Source organism: Phoxinus phoxinus (genome assembly GCF_949152265.1).
Source record: "Phoxinus phoxinus genome assembly, chromosome: 17".
Lineage (NCBI taxonomy): Eukaryota > Metazoa > Chordata > Actinopteri > Cypriniformes > Leuciscidae > Phoxinus > Phoxinus phoxinus.
This window is the reverse complement of record NC_136892.1, coordinates 25,247,839-25,271,937: the sequence shown is the minus strand read 5'-3', so window position 1 is coordinate 25,271,937 and position 24,099 is coordinate 25,247,839. Positions and strand designations below refer to the sequence as shown.

At 40.1% G+C, this 24,099-nt stretch overlaps 1 protein-coding gene across 1 annotated transcript; it reads right to left on the bottom strand.

The window, feature by feature from the left end:
- Window positions 1-15,659: 15,659 nt before the first annotated feature.
- On the bottom strand, window positions 15,660-23,163 carry myorg (myogenesis regulating glycosidase). Its single transcript, XM_079585508.1, has 3 exons — window positions 23,005-23,163; window positions 19,944-20,445; window positions 15,660-19,449 (listed from the first exon to the last, which is right to left on the bottom strand). Exons 2-3 carry the CDS (start codon window positions 20,204-20,206, stop codon window positions 17,655-17,657), a joined length of 2,058 nt encoding a protein of 685 aa, XP_079441634.1. The 5' UTR covers window positions 20,207-20,445; window positions 23,005-23,163; the 3' UTR covers window positions 15,660-17,654.
- Window positions 23,164-24,099: the final 936 nt, after the last annotated feature.

Below are 24,099 nucleotides of genomic sequence, written 5' to 3'. Positions count from 1 at the left end.
AGGGCCACCTCATCAGCCAAGCCCAGACCCCTAAGTCTTGTCTTCACAGGGTCCACAGGGCAACGTTCAGGAATGGAGGGTGAGATGGATTCTGCTCAACGTAACTTGGGCAATGTTGCACAATGGGAGAGGAACTGAGCTTGGAGCGGCTTGTTCGATATATAATGCAGTCATGGGAACCATAGCGAGATAGATAAGCCTCTGGGTGCAAGGTGCCATCTCAGAGGGTCCGAAAGCAGATGGATAGGGGGTAGGGTGTGCAGGAAGGCCTGGCAGACAGACAGAGAGCTCAGGCTGTCACACACGCAGAGCTAAGTGACAGCCACCAGCGTGCAGGACCAATTGCTACAATATGGCACCTTGGCCTAAGCTATCATGGGCAACCTGGCAGGCCGTTCATCTCTAAGGAGATGTACAGTGAGACAGAACAGTGCCTTTTCTCCATCTTTCCCTTTACACAAAAACATATGCAATCCTACTTGACCTCCAACTCGAACCTCCATTACCAACTGTGACCACTTATGTATGCTGCACTCTCCCTCACTCAATAAGCAGTTTTAATTATGTTGAGTGAACAACAGCAAACTACAACAGATGTTTTTTGTAGTGTAGCAGGGCACTGAGTGAGAGCAGGAAATTGAAAGGTGAATAAATCTCTTGAAAACAAACATAAATTACATAAAATGCATTTAAAAAATATTTTCTTTCAATAAGCTTAATTGGAGAAAGCTGTTCAATGCAATTAAATAAAGCTTTTCTAACAAGAACAAAATGTCTAGTCTTGTACGAACTTTGTACAGAACATTGGCTGCTGACACACAATTACAAAATGTAAACATAATGTTTTATTTTAGCAGAATACTTAATTTAAAAAAACTACGAAATGGAGAGATGACACTAACAGTGTTAAAAACGTTGTGGTCTGGATCTAATATTGCCATCTGAAAGTATCTGTTTATTCTGACACACAGAGGTGGAGGAGCCACCATGGATTGAACTTGTTGGTCCAGCACATCGCACAGATTCTCAATTGGATTGAGATTGGATTGAGACGAGGGCAACACCTTGAACTCTTCATCATGTTCCTCAAACCATTCCCGAACAATGTGTGCAGTGTGGCAGGGTGCATTATCCTGTTGAAAGAGGCCACTTCAACCAGGGAACACCATTGTGAAGAGGTGTACCTGGTCTGCGACAATGTTTAGGTAGGTGGCACATGTCAAATTTATATCCATGTGAATGGCTGGACCCAGGGTTTCCCAGCAGAACATCGACCAGAGCGTCACACTCCCTCCACCAGCTTGTCCTCGTCCCATAGTAGATCCTGATTTTACCACTTCCCCAGGTAAACAGGGCACACGTACACGGCCATCCATGTGATGTAAAAGAAAACAGGACTTATTGGAGCAGGCGACCATCTTCCACTGCTCCAAGGTCCAGTTCCAGTGTCCATTGTAAGTCTTTTCGAAGGTGAACAGGGGTCATCATAGGCACTCGGTGGATACGCAACAGAGTGCGATGCACTGTGTTGTGACACCTTCCTCCCATAACCATCATAAAAATGTTGTGCAACAGTAGACCTTCTGTTGGCTCGGACCAGACGGGATAGCATTTGTTGCTCTTTGTGCATCGATTAGCCTTGGGCGCCCAACACTCTGTCGCCGGTTTTTGGTTTGTTTCTCGGACAACTGTTGGTGAAATCTCACCACTGCTGACTGGGAGCAACCCATAAGCCTTACGTTTCAGACGTACTCTGGCTCAGTCACCTTGCCATAACAATTTGGTCCTTATCAAAGTTGCTCAGATCTTCATTCCTGTCAAATTCTCCAGCATCCAACACACTCGTTACAATAACTGATTGATTGCTTTCCATCTAATCTACCCAGGCCCTAATATGTGGCCTTGTAAGGAGTGTGTGTGTGTGTGTGTGTGTGTGTGTGTGTGTGTGTGTGTGTGTGTGTGTGTGTGTGTGTGTGTGTGTGTGTGTGTGTGTGTGTGTGTGTGTGTGTGTGTGTGTGTGTGTGTGTGTGATGCATATAAAGTACAGAATGTACAAACTTCGTATTGAGACCAGAACTTTAATGGTTTCTGAGGATGTGCTTGGAGATGGCACAAAAACTGGAAGCGTGCTATTCTAAAGATTAATGGTGGGCAGGTGGAGTCTTACTGGCACTGTGGCGTTGCTTCTGCCTGTTTATTCACCCTCTGCTTTCAACCAACCTCATCCTCTCCAGCATGTCATTCGTTAAATTTACAGCCATCCTCAGAGCCGGTATGCTAATGAGATTTATCCACGGGCTCTTTGGGGGAAACTCCCACATGGTTCGTCTTTAGTTTTAATCCCTCTGACAACCGTCATTCCATCAGCATGCGAGTCCCACCCATTGGCGTTTACCTAAAAATAAACAAGGTGGAGAAAGAGGGAGAGAATCAGACAGATGGACGCATGATGGCACGTCATACATTATGGGGTGGGTACCACTGTCCAACCTGTAATAATCAGTTTGCAGACAAGACAGCCATGTTCGACTTAATCACCCTCACATACTGGCAAAGCAGGAAAAGGGGCAGTCACAATGTGATCTAGCACGTTCTTATTAGATATAATAATAATATAAAAACACAATCTTAGCCATCAGAACGACTGACTCATTCATTAAACTCAGAGTGTTTCCAGAGTGCTTATTAAGGCCTCATCAAATCAGAGTATGCCCACGGAGGGCGCCGTCTCAGTTGAAGGGGGCTGAGAGATGCTCACTCAGTATGCAGCGCTGAATTCATTGCTAAGTCTGTTGCCTTTTATTTTGTGGCTTGCCCATCGATCCCCTGTGCCGCTGAACCTTTGTTTGGCCTGCAAAGCCCGAGACATAAATCAAGGTCTGGCTACAGAAAGTTTCTCCACAGGAAGTGTAAGAGGGAGTGAACTGCATGGGGCTGTAACTAGGATGGAAACAAAGCAACCACAAGCCATTTTCTGGAATAATACCATCAGCTTTTTATAATGAATATGAAAAACATGCTAGGTGCTCTGACAACATCTAGCGAGAGCTGTGGAATGCTTTTTTTTTATTATTATTGGTTGAATCCAGGAAACCTGTCAAGAACACATTCCGGTCATATTTTTAATAATAATAATAATAAATTAGTTGTAATTGTTTAAAGTTGTATTTGAAAAATGTATGATCATTAAAAATAATTAAAATCTCAGTTAAAGTCAAAAAAATATTCTTATAAGCGTAATAAAGAAAATTACAATGCATATTAAACTTCATGGTTTTGCTGTACTATTTTTTTTTTAATAAAATAAAAATACATTAAATTGTGTAAAAACATACTCTAATTAAAATCACTGTTATAATAATAACAATAAAAATAAGTATTAACAGTCTTAAAAACAGGAACTCTCATGAAATGTGACCTGAAAAATGATTTGGTGAGAATTATTTATAAAAAGTGGCCTTACAAGCTCCTTAAAGGGAACAGTTTACCAAAAATGTAGTCACACTCACATTGTTCTAACTTTTAACTTTGTATCACTTCTGTGTAACACAAAAGGTATATACATTTTTGAAGACTGTGTTACCTATGCAATGAAAATGATTATTATTTTAAATGCAAAAGCCCCAAAAAAGTATCATAAGGTGATCATACAACATGGTGGGTGCTACACACCAGGGCCAGGGTAGCCACATGATTACTTTCTGGGAGGAACAAACCAAAATGTTAAATATTATTCACTGAAAAATGACAGAACTATGACCTATTCCTTTAAAAACTTGTGAATTTCTACAATTGCTGTTCTAACTTTAGATGGAATGACTACAAACAGCTACAGCAGTAGCAGTACTTACAGAGCGACCGCACATTTCCCCATTTGCATTGTTTCACGAGCAACCTAAGGTTTTTATCTCCTGGGCACAATCCGCAACACAATTCACCACTGCTGGAGCTCCAGGAGCTATAAAATCACCATTATGGCACAAGTTGAGCTGATAGGAAATTCATTTGAGAAGCACATTAAGTTGGAATGGTATGCATGTGTTCCCTCCCCCCACAACCCCCTTCCTGGTTATCTTCAGCTTTGCTCTGTAGGAAACTCATTAGCTTCTTGGAAATAAAACTCTGGCACACTTTGTCTCCATTTCTGAGAAAATTAATTAGAGAGAACAGACACCATCGCCGATGTGCCAGCCTCTATTCTGACAGTTGCTCCTTTTTTTCACCCCCCCCCCAAGTATCATTATTTCCTGCTGTTGTTGTCGCTTTAGAAATGCTCTGTGCGTCTAAGGGATTGCGGTATTGATCCACTCAGACCTGTTAAAAAAAAACTCTGGATTAAATTTGCTCGTCTCTGTGTTTGCTGGTCATGCTTTTAAAAAATACTGTTTACTGTGTGAGGGGAGATGGTATTGAATTTTAGTGTCTTGGTAGTATATTGGGCCATTTACACAACGCGCACGCTCCATCTCTTTAACACAGGCGGGCAGAAAATTACATGGGATATCTTGGATCTTTTGTTTATTTATTTATTTATGGGTGTTAACAGAGAAGCTTGCGGCGCTACACAAATTGTGCGACACCTTATCTTTTTGGTCTGTAATATTCCTTACTGGATACTCCAACTCTATCTGTGAATGCAATACATGTTTTTCCCGTATCGTCAAAACCAATCACATTCCCTCCCTCCTCACCGCGTGTGTGCACTTGTTAACAGATAAGGCCAAACTCCTTCACCAAAGGACAATCATAAAAGGAATAACAGTGTCGTCTAAAAATGCAGATACCATAAGAGTAAGTTCATATTATTAGTAGGACTATCAATTGAATATGTTCATTTAATGTGATTAAGACATGTTATTGCGTTCAAAAACAGAGCACAACAGAATGGAACTTCATACACCATCTGAAAACCGCAGTTCACAACAATATGCTAGAGAACAACAAGACAAAGCACCCGGCCAAAGACATCTTCTTCATGTGACATATTTTTTTTAGAATAATACCATGAGCTTTTTATAATCAATCACAAAATAGGTGTTAGGTGCTCTGATGATATCTTGTGAGAGTTGTGGAAAACCCAAATTGCTGAGAAAAAAAAAGTAATTAAGAACTGATTAAAGAAACTATTTTGCTTTTCTGCATTGCATTGATGTTTTGCATTATTTCCAAGACAATTAAAACCGTCAATCAAAAGGTAAATAAGTAAAAACTAAATCTAAATACAATGTTAAAGTTTGAAAGTTAGAATTAGCACATATAATATATATACATAATAATTTAAATTTGGGGCAAGAATTGTTGAATTTTTCCAAATAAATAGATTGAGATTCACACAAAATAATTGAAATAACGAAAATGAAATTCACAAATAAATAAAATGAGATTCGCAAATATTCTGCCCGTTGTTCGCTTCCTGTGCATTTGTGATTAGCTTTCTGTGCGTTTGTGGATCACTGCTTGTGCATTTGTAGATCACAGCACGCATTTGTAGATTAGCATCAAGAGACGTGCAGACAAATCCACAAATAAGTGGACTCCACCAACCGTTTACTCAAGCCAATCTTTTTTAAACCAATCAATTTATTTGGGATAATGCAACAATTCTGACCCTATATCTGATATATACTGAGATATTACTTTCATTTATCAAAGATACATACAATTAAACAAACTGTTTTCAAAATTGTTAAGACATTTTCATTCTTATTCATTTATAATCAATCCAAAAAAAAAAAATCAGTCCAACCTTGGACAGATTCACTCGAATGCCATATAGATTGCTGTGGACCCTAGGCCAGTCATGGTCTTGTCTTTATACATACAGGAAAAAGAACAAACAATACAAATCATCTTTTGTAATGTCTATTCAATGCCTTACCCACCTGTACACATAATTTTAAATATTTTATGTTTTGAGAGTTCAGAATACAGTATCCTGATGTATGTGATTCACTGACAAAGTGTGTTTTTAGTATTGGTAACGTTGACAAACCTTTTACATGCCTGTTGAGTGTCCTCTGCTTCTCTTTATTGTTGTCCTCTTTTCTCACTCTTGATTGAGGGCGGAGTAGGTTATTGAACTCTGGGTAAAACACCAGAGGGACTTGACGCCCTCTTGTAGGAGAGGTGATTGGGAGGTGTTTTTTTTCCAGCCGGAGCAGGTCGAGAGGAGCAGCATCTTGGTGATATAAAACATTGATCAGCATTGATTTTGTGTGTCTGCGAGTGCACCGCCCTCTCCGTCTCTACTCGCTCGCCTCCTTCTTCCTGTCTTTCAGGCTAAGCTATGAAACGATGTTTACTCCACGGTTTCTTAGTGGGCGGCATTTTATCTGAACAGAAGATGGTGGAAAAATCTATACAATAGATAAATAGAAGAAAAAAAATGTAACCTTCTTAGGGAATGAAGGAAGAAGAGGGAACCAGGGACAAAGAGAAGGAAGAAAATAAAACTGGTCCATTTTCTGCCTCGTGCCACAAGGCGTGCAAGTGTCCTCTTAGCATCAGTCTGCAATTCATCCTGCAGAATGTATGAGTTCCATCAACACCATCCTAAACAAGACATTAATCAAAACTAGACTTCAACTGAATGTCTACTGCTAAACACGCAGTGGTTTTCAAGTTGCAGTGGTCTTCTAACGTTGTCTTAAAGTCAACATCAGGAATTGACTAAAGAGGAGCCAGAGAAGAGTTGATGAACGATTAAAGACTTTTTTTTCTGAAACCACAAGGAGCCTTGAATATACGTCCTACTGAACAACTTTATATAGTTAAACTTCATCGTTGTAAAAACTCTTGTATCTGTTCAACTGGACTCTGGCTAGAAGCCCCAGGGGAATTTGAGTTTGAGACCCCAGGGTTACAGCCATGCTTTGGCATTCTACAAGCACAGAAAATCTGAAGTTGCATTTCATTTCTCACTCTTGCGTAGCTATTAAATCCTGCGCTCTGGGTTTTCTTCTGCAAGTTCAGGCAAAGGTGACAGGCAATGTTAAAAGAGTCAGCGAGGGCATCGGCGCCTTGCCGCAGAGCTCGGGCGTCTGGCCTTAGGTCCCCGACCGCTCGCCAGTGAGGCATGGAGGCCACAGTGCTGAAAATCCCATCAAGCCGCAGTTCCAGGTCCACGCGCAAGAAAGATGAAGCATGCTAGCTCATCAGGGGACACGGCCAAGCCCTGATGCCTCTCCTCTTCTTGTCCCCCACCCCAAAACTCTCTCTACCTCTCTTTCGCATTCACTTCCCACCACTTCCCTTCAGGGAGAGTGTTGCAAGGCCAACAAGCCGGAACCCCATGCGCTAGCCTCAGGGGCTGTCGCTCGCTTGTTGAATAAAGGAGCTGACTACCTGATTGATAGACCTGCACCAGTCCATGCCCCTTGCACGTTTCCTGGTTCACTGCTTTAAATAAGAATCCTTTGCCGGCCGGCCCGGTTTCAGTGTTCGTTAAATCTGGTTCTTGATGGATGGCACCAATTTTCTGCCAAACCCAGATGAGCCACCTAAGCATCCCCCTTTCCCTTCTCTGCCTCAGGTAAATCCCCCAGAGCCAGAGTGAACAGGAGTATTCTAAAACGGTATCAATCACACCAAAGGCCACTCTGCCATGGAGCAATGTTTCAATTATACCTCCCGCTCCCTCCCGACTATATCGCCCTGTCCCGACACCCCTGTTGTGCCCTCCGGCCAAAGCTGAGAGCTCTCCGTCTCCTCGGCAACAGGAGCCTCTTTATCTCTTTTAATTCATTTCAGGGTTATTTATAAGCAACTCTATCATCCCCCCAAGGGTTGTACCAACCCCAGAGCTGACAGATGCTGCCAAAGCTAGAGTAAGCCGCTCTTGCCTGCTAGCACACCACTCGGTCCGAAAGGTATCGTCTGGAGCCCACTGGGCCCTGAGCTTTGTCAGTCTGGCGCGATGGGAGACAGACGGGTGAGAAAAGTTAAGCAGGTGCAAGACCATAGTCTCTGGTGCGTCAGGGTCATTTGTTACCCAGCAAGGACAGACAAGTTCCCCTCAGACACGACTCGGCAGATGGGAGGTCACTCTTGCGAAGGCGGGAAACCTTCAACTGAGAGCGGTTTTAGCAGCCCTGCAATTTTACAAGTCTAACCATATCAAACACAGAAACTGGATAGTGAATCATCAGGATGAACAATTCTGGAATTGACAGCTTATTCAACAGAGCTTTTGCTCTAAAAGGGACAGTTCACCTAAAAAAAATAAAAAATGTAGTCGCTATTTACTACCCCTCATTTTGTTTTAAAACCTAAAGAGTTGATTTTCTTATGTGGAGCACAAAACAAAAATTAAAGGGATGAAAATGTAATTTGTCATTAATTTACTCTCACGTCGATCTGAAGAAATCAGAGATTTCACTCAGTACATTACACAACAGTTTGTTCCACCAAAACCTTATAAAATGATTATAAAAACAAATCCATATGAATCGAGCAGTTTCATCCAAGTCTTCTGAAGAAACAATCACTTAAAATGAAGGACGAAGGTCTTATGGGTTTGGAACGTCATGACTCATGAGTAAATGATGACAGAATTTTTATTTTCAGGTGAACTAACCCTTTACGCAGAAAGTCATTCATTAATAACCTTCTCTGCCTAAGCTCATCTCATTCAAGTTTGTGTACCTTTAAATATGGCAATGATGCCAAACACCATTGGTTCTTATGCATTTCATAACCAATTGGGAAGCTTCTATCTTATCCCAACATAAAGCTGGCTTCAAGACTTGGGGAAATAAGCACAGGTCATATGGGCCAGAGTTATGGTACTTTAGTTGAGTTTGATAGCCTCTGGAACAACATGGACATACTTCCAATGATCTCTTTTATGGTCTACACAAAGTAGAGAAAATCATATTAGTTTAGTTCAATGTGAGGGCAAGTAAATTATAATATTTTAAGTTCTGTGTGAGCCATGCCTTAATTATAGCACATGGCCAGACCTAATTAAATTGCATCAGTAGATCTGTGCCTCTGGTTGTTATGAGAAATTAAATGCTCCCCACCCCACCATCTGCATCTACCTAAAAATGAATAAAAAGGTATATTTACTTGAATGATTTATAATCCACCATCGAAAATAAAAAGAAATGTTATCCATTCAGTCAAATAAATTCCGCTTTTACATCAGTGTAATTCTGAATGTCATAAAATTGTATAATTAATGAAACAGTCCGCCATCTTTCTCCATTGCTCCCTTGGCTAATCAATGTCACATTCAATAAGCACCCATTTATGACATTTTGAAAGTTTCAGCTTCAGAAATTACAGCTAATTTTTCTCAATCTCCTCATTTTTTTCAGACACTGATTTTGAGAGGCATCGCAGTTGGTGAACCAGAGTTTTACTTCGGCACAGTTCATAAAGTATGACATTACTCAAGGTCAAGTAGCACTCGGAGCAGCCAAGGTCCTGTTTCCAGCGGTAGTCCCCTCCTCCCATTCCTTAGTTTCAAAAGCTTAACGTACTCGTCCATCAGAACAGCTGGGTTCTCAAACATGAATGATCCACTGTGGAGATCCTGCCCATTATCAGTCTCATTAAATAGCCCCGTCTTTATTATCTCCTTCCGGCCATGACTATTGATTTAAAAATTCAACACTAAACGAAGTTAGATCAATGCATATTTCATTAAATCATCAACCCTTAACCAGAACTTAAGTTTACCTTTCACACAAGGCCCGACATGTGTCATGGCTCAGGGAACTTGTGGATATGGGATGCTAAATGTGGCACGTCTGCCACAAGGGATCTTCATCTTCAACTGTGAAGCAAGAAAAATGAAATCTATTAAAAGCATGCTTTTAACCACTCATTAGCATTTCAGAAAGAGTGCATGTATGGAAATGGTTTAGCAGGGCCACGGGTGCTCTAAAGAGTCTCCACACAGAAGTTATCATTTAATGTACAATTCCACCAGATGAGCTTTTTAGATAGTGATACTCAGTTTTCATTAGCTTGAGGATATCATTCATGGCTGCTCATTTCTTTTATTTGCTATGCACAAACAAATGTTCATTGATTTTGAAATAAAGAAAAAAATGATTGCCACAATTTGGAGATTTCCACTATTCCCCTCATGAAAAAAAAAACAGCCTAAGGTGGGTTAGCTGCTGTCTCTGCCTCGCCAAGCTAGTTCGACTGGTCTGCTTTGATGGTTTTACAAGGTTTTTGGGCACTTTTGGGCTAACCGGTCTGGCTGCAAGACTAGATAACCACCATACCAAGTTTAAACTGTTGTTTTCAGCACACAGGCACTTCTAACTCCATATGGCACCAACGCAAAGCACCTAATTTAGACAATATAAAACATATCACTACCATTTGTTTTCAGTAACTGACATTCTCAAGAGAAACGTGCTATTCAATTCAATATTAACTAAACAAGGAAACAAAACCTAATAGATGGCCTAAACAACTATTGGTAAACATTGCACTGACTAAATGTTAACCATCAGAAAAGAAAAGTCATTCAGGAGTGTAGGAAATTGAAGTTAAGATGAAACAAAAGTGACCGATCTTTTCTTCCGTATTGGTGGTGTACATCAGAAATTAATTATTGGGGAAAAAAAGACACTCAGTTCATCGGTTGTTGAAAGAAATGGGCAGCGTTCAAGTGACAAAATGATTAGAGAAGTCCGGCATACTGTACGTCACCAGAGAGAAGTCTGACATTTCACCATATTATTGAGCTACGACATTGATTAAATTACAAGGTCAAAACTAAAAAATAATAATGCATGGTGATTAATCACTTACAATTTAATCAACAATCTGCAATTTTAAAATATATAAATTTTCATTTCACTAAATACTTTAAGTAAATAGGGTCAATAGGCTCTTTTGTCTGTTCTAGGTCATGTTGACTTAAAGGTCAGTTTAGACAAATAGACATTTATGGGCATGATATGAAAGCTATTTTGTTTAGGGGGAAAACAAGGATAACACAGCAGTTGTCACTCAGTCTCAAAACTTGAATATTGTACATACATATATAAATATTCCATATATAAAGGAGCATAAAATATTTGCTTCTCTGATGGCATACAAACAACAAACTCAAAGGTTTGAAGCCAAAACTGCAGTTGGACCAGCCAGCACACAATCTGGTTCCATTCCTTTTCATAAACCACAATACAACAAGTGGACTTTCAGATATCTGATCACTGGTTCCTCCCAGGAAGACTAGTATGCTATCTGGGAGTTGGGGGACACACGCAGCCAGATACACACCTGGGAGTGGAGCCGATGGGCTTGATTCACCCTGGCACAAAAACAGAACAACTGGCGGGGCTCTTCTGCAGATGGGCGCGCAGGTGGGCATAAGGCAGGGCAGGGGGCCTCTGCCAGGTTTGTGTCGTCCTTGTAGCTCGGAGTAGGTGCACTTCTTTTTTTCCAGTTGATCACATCTGGGCTGAGGTCCACAATGCTATCAAAAAGGGAATCAATGTGAAGCTGTACTGCCCCCTAAAGGAGCTTCATGTAACTGCCTGGAACTATTAAACACTATATTAAAAAAGGCTATATTTCTCCACGCAAACTTTATGCCTGCAAATACCTTGAACTTAGAGGAGAATTTATACAGCTCCACAGCAAACAAATCCATTTATAGCAGATGAGAAAGATATGAATGCACAGTTGGGGTAAATACTGAACAGATTTCGTCTAACAGGTCATTCCATCACCACGCGGTGGAACGAGAGCTTCAATTGGGTCTAAATGAGCACAGCCGCGTTGTTTGTTGTTTTTGGGCACAAGTGCGCTTACTCACAATGTGTCACCATGAGTCATTGAGCTTCTGCTGGTATAAACAACAGCCGTGCAAAAACAAAACTATTTGTCAGTGACGAACGCAATGGCACGTTATCAAAAGCCAAAATCGTATCGCATGCAGACTCCGCCCACTTCGTTAAAAGGACCCTCCCACGACACGTTTTAGCCTAATTTCAAACAATATTAGAACGCTTAGACCCAAAAACTATATCATTGTAGACGGGCAAAGCCACAAACAGCATTGATTTCTGAGGAATGGAATACAGACAGCTAATCGATATGAGTGTGTGTCTTCTGCGCAGGCCGTGAGTGCAAATCAATGTCGGGGAGGCGTCATTGACAGGCAAAGTAAACCTGCTCTAAAGCACAGTTAGTGACCTGGTTACCGCCAACATTTTAAGGGGCACATTGTTGTCAAATTGCAAATTGCTTATTTTAAGCATTAGACCTTTATTTAGAATAACATATCAAAGGGTTAGATCAGTTTCAACATTTAACGAGACTTTCATCAAAATAGGCTATCTGTGTTGCGCATGAGGTTGAGATATGAGGGTCAGTAGATGATGATTGAAATTTCATTTTTGGGTGAACTATCCCTTCAAGTAAACGTTCATGCTGTTAAATACTATTTTACTTTTGTAAATTTTGGAATATTCAATGCAAGATGATACAGGGCGTGACTTAATTTTATCCTGAGGCATCATGCACCTGTTTTTAGGGGGCAGCAGTGGTTCTCCTAGTTCACCTAGAGCCCTAGGCAAGACAAGACGTGACCAGAAGATAAAATATTTTATTAACTTGGCAGTTCTTAACATTAGTAGCGGGGTTGTATACTGGTAGTTTTTGTTTAGCAGCAAATTATGACTGGATTGGACTGAGCTCATTTAAATATGTTAATGTACGATTCCCATGTCTGTTTTTTTAAACAATCATGCAGCTTAAAGGGATAGTTCACCCAAAAATGTTTAATTTTGTCATCACTTACTCACCTTATAGTTTTGTTGACTCACCTGGTCTTTTGTGTTTTGTTGGACACAAAATAAATTATTTTAAAGAATTTTGGTAATCAAACAGTTGACGGCACCCATTGACTTCCATAGTCGGAAAAAATAGGCTACTTTGGAAGTCAATGGCTACCTTCAACTCGCTGGTTACCAACATTCTTTAAAGGGGTCATGACATGGGTTTTTTTATTTTATTATTATGTTCCCTTAGGTGCAATTATAGTATTACTATAGTTTTTTTTACAAAAAATGTAGTGATTTATGACCTTTTCCCACCCTGTTCCTCATCCTCTGATTCAAACAGTCTGTTTTGGGGGTGTTTTCCCTTTAAGAGTTCAGTGTTAACGCCCACTGTTATGATTGGCTAACGTCAGTGCCTATGCATCAATTATTAACGCCCCCAGCCAGAGGATTTGCGGATTCAGTGTATTTAAAAAGTATTTTAAAGTTTTAAATACATTACTTACAGTTTGCGTTGTCGTTGTTGAGCCCAGAATAGTCGGCACGGACTTATCTTTGAGCAACAGTTTTCTGGCAAAGCCAGCATCATTTTGGGATTTGTTCTCAAAACAGTCATCCTTCAAATGTACAGAACAAACGCTTAAACTAACACTGTGACGTGACTGAGACCTCCGCAAAAAATAAAGTGCATCCATTTTCCCCTGACGACTGGATCTTTCGCAGCGTATTCAAAGATGCTGTTTGTCCACAGCCAGGAACAGCACATCTGCGGCATCGTAATTTCCCTGTACACAGACCGACTCGCTGTCCGTCGACTGAACACTTGTGAGCGCGCGACGCGCGACGCGCGGGCGCGACAACGATACGAAATGAGCGTAGTTGTCTGGCGCTTAAAGCGTAGTTGTCTTGTGCTGGAGGCGGTCATATGCAAACGCTGGTACGTCACTTCGTACCGTGACGTCACTTCTTACCATGAATCCAGAACGAGCTGTATTTAGAGCTTGATTAAATAAATGATTCGTTTATAATGGGGAGGAAGTCTTAAGCTATGAAACTTGCAGGACGTTTTAATGGTACAAAGACCTCTTATATACCAAAAGATCAAGGCAAATTTGGTTTCTCATGTCATGACCCCTTTAAAATATCTTCTTTTGTGTTCAACAGAAGAAATTAACTCATACAGGTGAGAGGAGGGTTAGTAAGTGATGACAATTTTCATTTTTGGGTGAACTATCCCTTTAATTATCAAGATTTTTTTTGGAAGCTGCATTTAGAATCAACATGGTTTTAAAAGAAGGGGGCAAGTAGGATTTTTTTTGTTATCCATCGGAAATCGATTGAAGCGTGAAAAGTAGTCTCAAATGTATTTGAGATGGGGGGGGGGGGGATGAGATGAAAAATTATAATATTAAAGCGTTTGCGTTCTCTCACAAATGTTTTGCATTCCCCTGAGTTCTTTGCAAGTGAACACAGTTTCTCTGACGAACGCAAAATGTTTGCAAGAGAACACATAATCAGTGAATTTCTTTCCTCCCATCTTATATTCTTTTCCTTCACCATGTCCCTTTAGGGGCTCTGTACAAATGATAGGTAGTCGGAGCAGAAAGATTAAAAGAAATATAAGTGTGTTGGAGATGTCAACTGAAAAGGAAACTTGCTTCAGAGGAGGAGCCAGTTATTATATTTTGATGACATTATGAAGACAAAATGTTTCTTCTTTCCACCAATGTATCATGCACAACAAATCCAGAAACATTCAATAAAAATGACAGCTTCTTTTTAAAATTATATGTTGATTCAACTTTATAAAATATGTTTAAGTATTCATTGCATTATCTATATGAAGCCATAACAGAAAAAAAACTAAATTATTTTAATGTGGTTGTGTTCTCTAAGTCTCATCCAACGAATGGGCCAAACAGATTACTGTCAGGGCACCCTTGGTCTTTGCCCTTTCCTGCTCATCAAATCACTACTCCACCTCTGTCCCAAACTCAACTAAATGATTTATTGATCCAGGGCAACCTCCATATAACCTGTAAATTACCTCAACACTGTGTCATTATCTACCAATGATGAGCAGGGCCCAAAAAACCAAGAAGATGCCTCTCAGGAGAGACTTCTTTCAATGCTGGACCAAAGTCTGATTCAAACTTTGATCAGGCTTAACCTGCTTTGCAATAATTACTATTCCTGTGAGAGACTAGAGGAGGCTGGAGGTTCAATGAATCCATGGACCCATGACCGCCCTGCCTGAAAGCCTCGTTTGAACTTAGCGAAGAGATGCGGCCCAATCCGCCAGTAAGGAAAATGAAATGGAGACTAGGCAAACCGGCACTCATGCTGCTCCGTAACCTGTGGACTCTGCAACTAACTAGATCTAAATTATTAGTCACCGTCTTATGTTGTCATGGCACACGTACAGCCAAATACATGCAATTAAAAGACATATTGAAGCATGTATGAAGATTTACAAGATTTAATTCTAATAAAACCTCTGATATTGCACTTGATTATACTTGGAAACATAACCCATTATAATTTGAGTGACAAAGTCAACAAAACCATACCATAAACGTCATTAACTTTTTAATTTACTGTCCACAAATTAGAAACACGATGGAAATCCATACTGAGATACTCAGAGGGCTGAGGCTGGCAGAAGTAACTGCATAATACCAAATAGACTAAACTAATAACCACTGGAAATACGAGCCAAAATTGTATCGTATCAGTGCCAAAATCCATGTGCTGCATGTGCTGATAGTCCGGCAACACTATCAAACGGGAAAATAGTGAACTGAATAGTGAGTGGGTGGCATCATTCGACCACTGAAGACAGTCTCGCTAATGTGGGGCAGTGCAGTTAATGCGGAAGAGAAAGTACAATTAATAACTCATAACTCTTGAGAGAGGTCAAAAGTTTAATGGTACCATTTTACTTCAATATCAGCCTAATTATAATCAGAGAAAAATACTGAAATAAAAGTACAGAATTTTCTTGTCATGCCAACACACTTCACAAGCTTAAAGTGGAGGACTAGAAAAGCAGGTGAACACTGCCCTCCTGTGACACTCTGGAGTACAATATTTCAGGGCAGCTGGTCAAAACAAAAACAAAATCTGAGAGATGATTACATTTATGGCTTTATCGGGACATATGAAACTCAAAATAAACTGTAAATTCTCATGCCTGAAACACACATGACTGAACTCAAATAAGCACTGGTTATTAGACAATATAACCAAAGCAAATGCACAAAATTAATAAATACTTTCATTCACTAACATGTTTAAAAAAAAAAAAAAACAGAAGTGTATTAGTCACTCACACACAAACACACACACAACGTACAAACAAAGCATCTTTGCTTCTGGAAATTGTTCATACAATCTGTTTTTATGACAAAAACAAAAGAAAGAAAAAAAGCAAGAAATTCCAGTCTGATGAATGCTGACAGTGGTTTTCCTCTGATGAGTTTCTGTAACATCAGCAGTCTACAGTCTGACTGGGTCAACCAGGGGCCCACACTGTCAGGGGCCTATCAACAAGATCTCCTCAGGGTAGAATCCACAAGAACATAGTCCCAGCGAAGAAAATTTGCCAAAACATCTCTCTACAAGTCAGTTATTAAAATACCATGAAGCAACACTCGAAACTGTTATTTGAGGTACACAAGTTCCGGAAAGGCAGCTGCCACATGTCTACGTACTCTGCAGCTTCTTTTAGATCAGACACATTGCTAGACAGATTCATCGTTTCACAGGAGTGGATGAGTGCGTTTTTGCAGTTGTGTGGGAAGAGCTAAAAATAAGCTTGAAGGTCGTAGATTAGAGAATGCTTGCAGTGCGAGTCGATTGCAGGCATGCTGGAAGAGCGTTAAACAAACACAACAAACACAAAGGTGACCCTTGCGCAGCAAAAAATATAATCTGATAAAGATTAACTGACTAAGCTATTAGCATTGTGCCATTATTGCAAAACAAAAATGTGTCAGCACAACACAACATTTAGAACAAGATGAGCAGCACACTTTCAATTTAATATAAACAGGAAAACTAATCTGTATTTTATGCGGCAGGAAACTTTTGTGAAAATGTGGCAGGAGTAATGCTTGACCAAGGCCTGTTGGTGATGTATTTGGCACTACATGATGAAATAGTATAGCAAAAAAACAACAACTGCTGGTCATTTCCAATGCAGCCACATACACCCATTAGTCATACAAACTTCTAATGTGATTATTAGTATGGCAGATTATGCGCAAAAAATTCATGCACAGCCAAACTTTACTGTAGTGTGTATATATGGGTTGTAGTATTGGGATTGCTTGTGGTTAAAAAGCCATACATTCATGTTATATATGCATTTGCAAAATCTTACATTTCAGAGAAATCAATTGATTCGCTCTGCGGACAACATTAGAAAGTAATTCAAAGTACGCCTTGTGAGATGAAGGCTTTTGTGCAGTACTGGTAAAGTTTCCCTTTTTAAAAATGCAGATGAGAGAACATGAAGCATACATTGTGCAAAATTACCTGTCACAGCCCCTCAATAAATCCTTAAAATTGGTTCATTTGGCCACATGCATATCAATGCTTCATTCCTTTAAGGTTTTGTGCCGGTCTTTTGAAGACATGCACTGTTTAAATGCAAGGCACGTATTAAGACATTAGCCTCAGATATGTAATGCATGTTTAACTAATGGTGCTAAACAATCATATCCAAGCTGATGAAGAATCATAAATGTGCAACTGGGACCTTGCTTCTTAAATAGTCCTCTTTTACATTGTCGAATTTAAACCCTGGAAAAATAACTTTAGCTAATTCCCTGAAAAGAAAAATCAACTTCAAACAATGGAAGACATGCTCGAAACTCCAGATGCTTCCCATAAGTCTCACTGAACCCATTCGAAGTAAGCAATTTCATCAAGATCAACTGGATAATCTGTTAGATGTATTGGCTCTTTGTTGTCATATCGTTCTCCTTTGTAACTTTTCCAGCGTCCGGCTGGTAAGTAGATATCCCTTTCTTGCTTGCCCGGCTCCAGGACTGGTGCCACCATCAGGTCATCTCCTATCAGAAACTGTGAGTCAACTCTATAAGCCGTTTCATCACTGGTGGCAATCCACCATAATGGGCGAATTATCGGGTCCCCGGTGTCCAGAACTTCTCCAGCCAGTTCTATGACCCTGGGAGCCACAAGTGTCTCGTGTAGCTCAGTGAACCGTTGAGCGATAGCCACCACCTCATCATCGTACTCCCATGGAGGAATGGAGAACTGCATGGAGGGCATGAAAGCAGACAGCTCCAGCCACCGAATATAGAGCTCACGATCTGGTAGCTTGCCGTTTCCATCTGTACGGTTAGGATAGGCATTGCCTCCAATCATGTCGGGCAAGATGAACTGGTAGCCCAGGATGCTAATAGTGAGGACGGTTGGGATCAGGGACTTCAGGCCAAGTTCGTAGCCCCACACGGAGTCCCGGTCGATCAGACGGAAGAAACAGGAGATATTCTGAGAGCCATAGCCAGACCGGAGCTCAGCGCGCTCGTTGAAAGGGATGGCCATTTCGGTGTAGCGGCGAGTGAAGGTGCTTGGGTCAGGGAGGTGGGCTCGGGTTCTGAACTGCCAGGGCAAGTAGTTGGTCTCGCCTGCATCCAACTTGAAGGAGGAAATGGCGTATTTGTGGCGTAAAGAGCGAAGCTGTGACGTGAACCAGTTGCGAGCTTCTGGATTGGTAAAATCTAGGATTCCACCGATGCCATTCCACCACTTAACCAAGGCAGGAAGTTGGCCTGTCGGCTCCATCACGAACAGGCCTTTCTGTACACATGGCCCAAAATTAGCCGAATCATAATTCACAAAGGGATGTGTCCACAGGGATACTAGGATGCCATCTGCCTTGAGCTTTTGAAACATGGCAGAAGCATTTGGGAACTTGTGTGTGTCAAACTCAAACTCCCCATACTGACTGGAGTAACGATCATCAAGTTCTAAGTGGCTACAGTTAAAACCATATTTGCGTATGTTCTCTGCATAAGTTAAAAACTTTTCCTGGGTGATGTTAGTCTTGTGTAAAGCCCAGGTTGACCATATTGGGTGCCGGAACATTTCTTTGGCGGGAACTTTGTTAGGTTTGGGGAAGTATCGGCGAACCATGACCTTGTGGATGGAGGTCACATCTGGGCCCACGCAGACTCTGTAACTAAGTTCAGCATAGGGAGGTCTTCCAGGTGCAGGTTTGTACGGACTGTCCTGATATCGGGCCTGGAAGTACATGGTTTTCTCTGTATCATTCCAGCCCAGGTGAAAGGGCACAGAGTCATTGATTTTAATGGCAGTTGCATTGGATGAGAGCCAGTAGCGTTCCAGGATGCCACCAAAGTCATTGCGATTGGAGTACACGTCACTGGTGACAAAAGGTTTGGGTGCCTGCTGACCCGAGATGGCAATAGGCCAATGCTGAACAGCAGTCTCAGCACCACCGTACCAGTAAGATTCATTGTATGACATGGCATGTTCCACTGGCCGATCCGACTCCAACTCTTCCCAACGCACACGGTAACACACAACTGTCTCCTTTGGCTTCACCGTCATAATGAAGAAGTTCACCTTGCCAGCAAATGAACGCGAGCAGCGAAGGATCACATCCTCTTTCGAGCAGGAGTCGAGATCAAGTGTGCCAGACCTGAAATAAGCAAGCATAAATCAGTTTCTTTTAGGTTTATATTTGTCACGTTATTAAAAAAAAGAAGAGCTTTTATAAGTGGAAAAATGTATACTGAATAAATCGATGAATGTATACAAAAATACATGAAAAATAGCTTGAAGAATATATTTAAAATCTTTTGAAAACAATGATTACATACATTGAAGTTGTAATTAAATGTTATTACTTTTTACTTGACAGAACATGTTTTTAATTTTTCAAACCCATATGAAACCACCAGGAATGCCGTGTCAACTTGGCACGTGTGTTTTAATTATTATATATACATTTTTAAGACTTAATGGACACTCTTATATACATGTATGTAAATGACCCATTTTAATTGTGTCTGCTAGTGCTATCAGAACATTTGGTGTCACAACTCACCAGTTGAGAACCACTGTACTACAACATTTCTTTCTGTGAAGATTTTTCTATGGTATCAGAAGAATATAAGCACCATGCATACTGACCTGAAGCCCATCTTCAAGACAATCCCCCCAGCCTGGTTGCGGATGAGAAAGCCATCCTTATTGAGATCAAGCAATTCTGTCTTCAGCAAGTCAGCTTTACGTAGGGAGGCAATGTAGTAACACCATGCAGTCACTGCTGCAATCACCAGAACCACACCAATAACTCCAGCCCCCACCAGAGGGCGACTGTCCTTGTTCATCTTCTTGACGGACACGCCATCCGTGATCGTTCCTCCTGCGCCTCCTGGCACTACTTGGTACATTCTGAGTCTTCGTTTTTTGAATTCACAGTTAAAAAGTTGTATAGATGGAGTTTATTTGATAACCTCAAAGCTAAAATGTCATATGCACTAATATAGACATCATTTGGTAGACTTATGTGAGAAACTGAGGCGGAGAGAACCAAAGTGGACCAAAGTATCTTGCTAAATATGTGCAAAATGGAGTCTTGCCTCCATTTTTCCTTGTAGAATTTTCCTCTTGTTCATTATCCTTTATGAGCCTGAGGGAAAAGGAGTGGCAAAGAGTGTCAATGTAAAAGGTTGAAACAAAGTCCAAACAGAAATCTACTTGTCATGCAGATGTAGGAATCACAGTACAAATTCCAGCATTAAGTATTCAGAAAACACTATAGTTTTAGCTTTGATATCGCCCTGAATTGGTCTATTGGGAGGTAAAGGCATATACAAAAGCAGTTTATTCATGCTGCCAAGGTTTCTCACAGTGGCAGTGTGTGAATTGACTGCGCCAGAGGACAACACAAGGGCCTCCGGGTCTGCAGTATGCAACGCCACACCTGCAGAATTTTGAGACTGGCTAAGTGCCACCGGACACACTTGGTTCAAATGAAAAGCACAGTTAACGGATGATGTTTTCTACTGAGGAAAGACCTAGAAGAGCTGAACTGCTAATTCAGATGGTCTCGCATTCTGTTTTTGAGGGATATGTACAACACACTGATAAGGCACAACAGTGACTGCACTCTTTTTTCAGTAGCCTTCATTCTGGAAGTGTCTCATTAGGTCAATAGTCACTACATTTGAATTAAATATTGATATTTAATGAAAATTTATATTTTGAATATACGGTATATATATTGATATGAATCACAACATTTGAGAAATAAAAAGGTTGTACTTCTAATCATAGAATTATAATATACATATCCCAAGAAGCCAAATCGAATCACAAATAATGGTACAATATTAAGTTATTCTCTATAAATTATTGATAATAAATATATTATATATTATATATTTTGAAGTTTATATAGTTGTGTGAGGGTGTAAGGAGACTGATTAAATGTTGTTTGCAAAAAATTATGGAACTGGGCTGTCACTTTTGAGCCTTTTGCTACGATTTCCATACGAACATAATCTTTAGTTTTGTTAAGCGCCATCTGATTGGCGGATCTATTTTTATGATTTTGGGTAGTAAGGGTGTGCAGGCCCAATGAAACAGAAGTAGTGCCAGATATTTTCTTCCATATTGTGACGTACATCTGATTATCAAAAAAGAAGAAATGTGGGACAGGGACTTGGTGCTTTGTATCGGTTGTTGATTGGATTTTGGTATGTGGGGCACTGGGCATTGCAATAAAAAGTGGAGGGAGATGAACGTGTGCTTGCAGGGGCATGGGTTTAGCAGACTAAATGATTGGAGAAGTCCTGCATATACATCACCAGAAAGAAGTTGCAGAGCACTGCACCAAAAGAAGCAGTTATAGCATTTTGATTAAAAATGACATGAAAGAATCATGCACAATAACATCTACACGATGCAAATATCATCACTTTTGCATTTAAAACTTTAAATCAACAAGTAGGCTAGGTTGCCTAGTTGCTAGTATAGAATGACTAGTGGCTAGACAAGTATAAGCTGTAGCAACAATGTTTTAACGGGGCTGAAATTGGAAGATGTGACAGTAAAACGTCTCCTAAAACTTCAAAAATAATATTATCAACACTAATAAAAATATAATTTAAAATATTCTCTAAATTAAATTTAAAAAATGCATGATTATACAGAATTATAATCATGGTAGGTCTGTCTTGCAAAGTGTACATCTTGTTGTAAATCTAATTATTTGTGCAGAAAATTGTTGCTTGATTTTTGCTTCTAGAAGGGACTGTTCTGCTCTGTTCAGAACTGCTTATAGTGCACATTTTCACTGGTAACAAGAGGCATGTGATTCTCTGACAACAGTCACTTCTGTTCTTCCCTAAATGAAAGATCTTGCTTAACTGAGGAAGAAACAGTGAATAATTGACAACAAATATAAATGTTTAACACGGATACTTTGCCAGGCAAATGATTAAATGTAATGGTTAAACACTGCTGAACTGTAGGCTACAGTGTTGCAGAAGACTATCTTGACAAGAAAACAGTGGAGGGATGAAGCAATCGTGTAGCCTACTCTCACACAGCACTCAAATAAACAACACTTTTCTTATTCAGAACAGGCGGCAACATGCGGCTTAAAAAAAAGGGTTCTTCGATCTCTTTGCACCCTTAATTTATTCAAAATAGAGACTCAAACAGGGCACTGACTGTACACATGGACATATAAATAGGTCAGAGAGTTGTATCAGGTTGTATAAGTCGTCATATTTTACTAAAATAGCAACAGCACTAGAAACAACAAGAATAATATTGGCTGTTAAAAATATTTGCATGCTCGTTTTAATAACTCAGGAAATATGAGAGCTAGCACACAATATTACATGGCTCAAAGAAGTGTAACACAAGTTTTAAGACATGTAAGCTAGGGTAGTAGTAGCCACTACAATAACATTGAAATATGTCTAAAACTCCTTAAATGGTCACATTATTATAGGAAAACGGCGCGCGCACACACACACACACACAAAACGTTTTACCAAAACAGTTCGGTGTTTTATCACATAAGGGGCATGTTAAACAAGACAGCCAATGGTCGATTTATCAGGCAAAGGGGTCGTGTCGACTGTAAAACACACGCAGGACCTAAATTCGTCGGGTGACAGGACGAATTTGCTTTTTAAATGCCTAAACATTTCTAGTTACGTGATAGCATACTTACCAGCTTGAGTGCTGTTGGTTTCGTGTGCAGTGTGCTGCTGTTGTTTCGTCTCGAACGATTCAAGACGCTGAACTCCGTGTCTTGTTATGGGAGGAGTTTATTGGACGACTCGCTGTTCACACAAACTCTGCAACTCTGGGAAATTGAGTTTTACTCAGCGAACGAGAAAGTGTGAATACGGTATTGTGGTTTGCTTTTGTCTGACTGTCAGCCGCTGAACATATAGAAGATATAGTTGAAAAAACACACACACAAAAAAATGTGTGAGTGTTTTTTATTAGCCTACCTGTTCTCAAAAATGCACAAAACAAATCCCGCCAAAATACCAGTTACTGCAACCACTATAGGCCTACTTTAAAATTAAAACATTACTTTATTTTAATATGTGATCATCCTTTGATTTGCATAGGGTGTACAAATATTTTGCCTATTATGAAAAGAGTTTTCTACCACTTATTAGCTAGAATGGGCCCCAAAAAAACTAAAAACGTTGACTGATCAAAGCAGGTAATGCCCTGCCTAACTCAAGAAACGGCTGAAGACTGTCATTACTTTAATACTAAAACTTATCATTCTATAGCTTATCTATTTAAAAAAAGACTAACTGGTGTCACATTTGTTGCCCTATTGTTGGCTTGATTGATTCTATTGCTCAGCTCACTTAAGTCGCTTTAGATTTAGGGCCTGTTTATACACTTCGCGCGTTTTCTCAGATCGGATAGCTATCTGATTTATCAAATCGATTCCATTTACACCTGGTCACATTTATGTTTTCTCAAAACGGATATAAATCCGATCTTCAATTCCCGCTCTATGCAAATTTAATGGAGTTCACGTCACCGAAAGCAACAGATATTGTCATTGTAACAGAGTCACAATGAAATTCTCTGTGACACAATCCAGTTTGCAGCATATAAAAACAACAATTCCGACAAACATTAAAATGAAGATCAAGAACTACAAATTTCTATGAATTAATCCAATTATATATGTCTGCTAAATGATTAAAGTTCAAGCTTGAATTGTCGAATTTACATTGTATGCAAACAATGGTTTCCGTGGTAATGTTTGTAAGGCAAAAACAACACACTTAAT

Bases quoted from the DNA above. Each gene is read 5' to 3' on its own strand.
- myorg (XM_079585508.1), bottom strand. From the start codon at position 20,206: ATGTACCAAGTAGTGCCAGGAGGCGCAGGAGGAACGATCACGGATGGC. The intron at 19,450-19,943 runs GTCAGTATGCAT...TGCTTATTTCAG, and splicing joins GTCTTGAAGATGGGCTTCAG to GTCTGGCACACTTGATCTCG.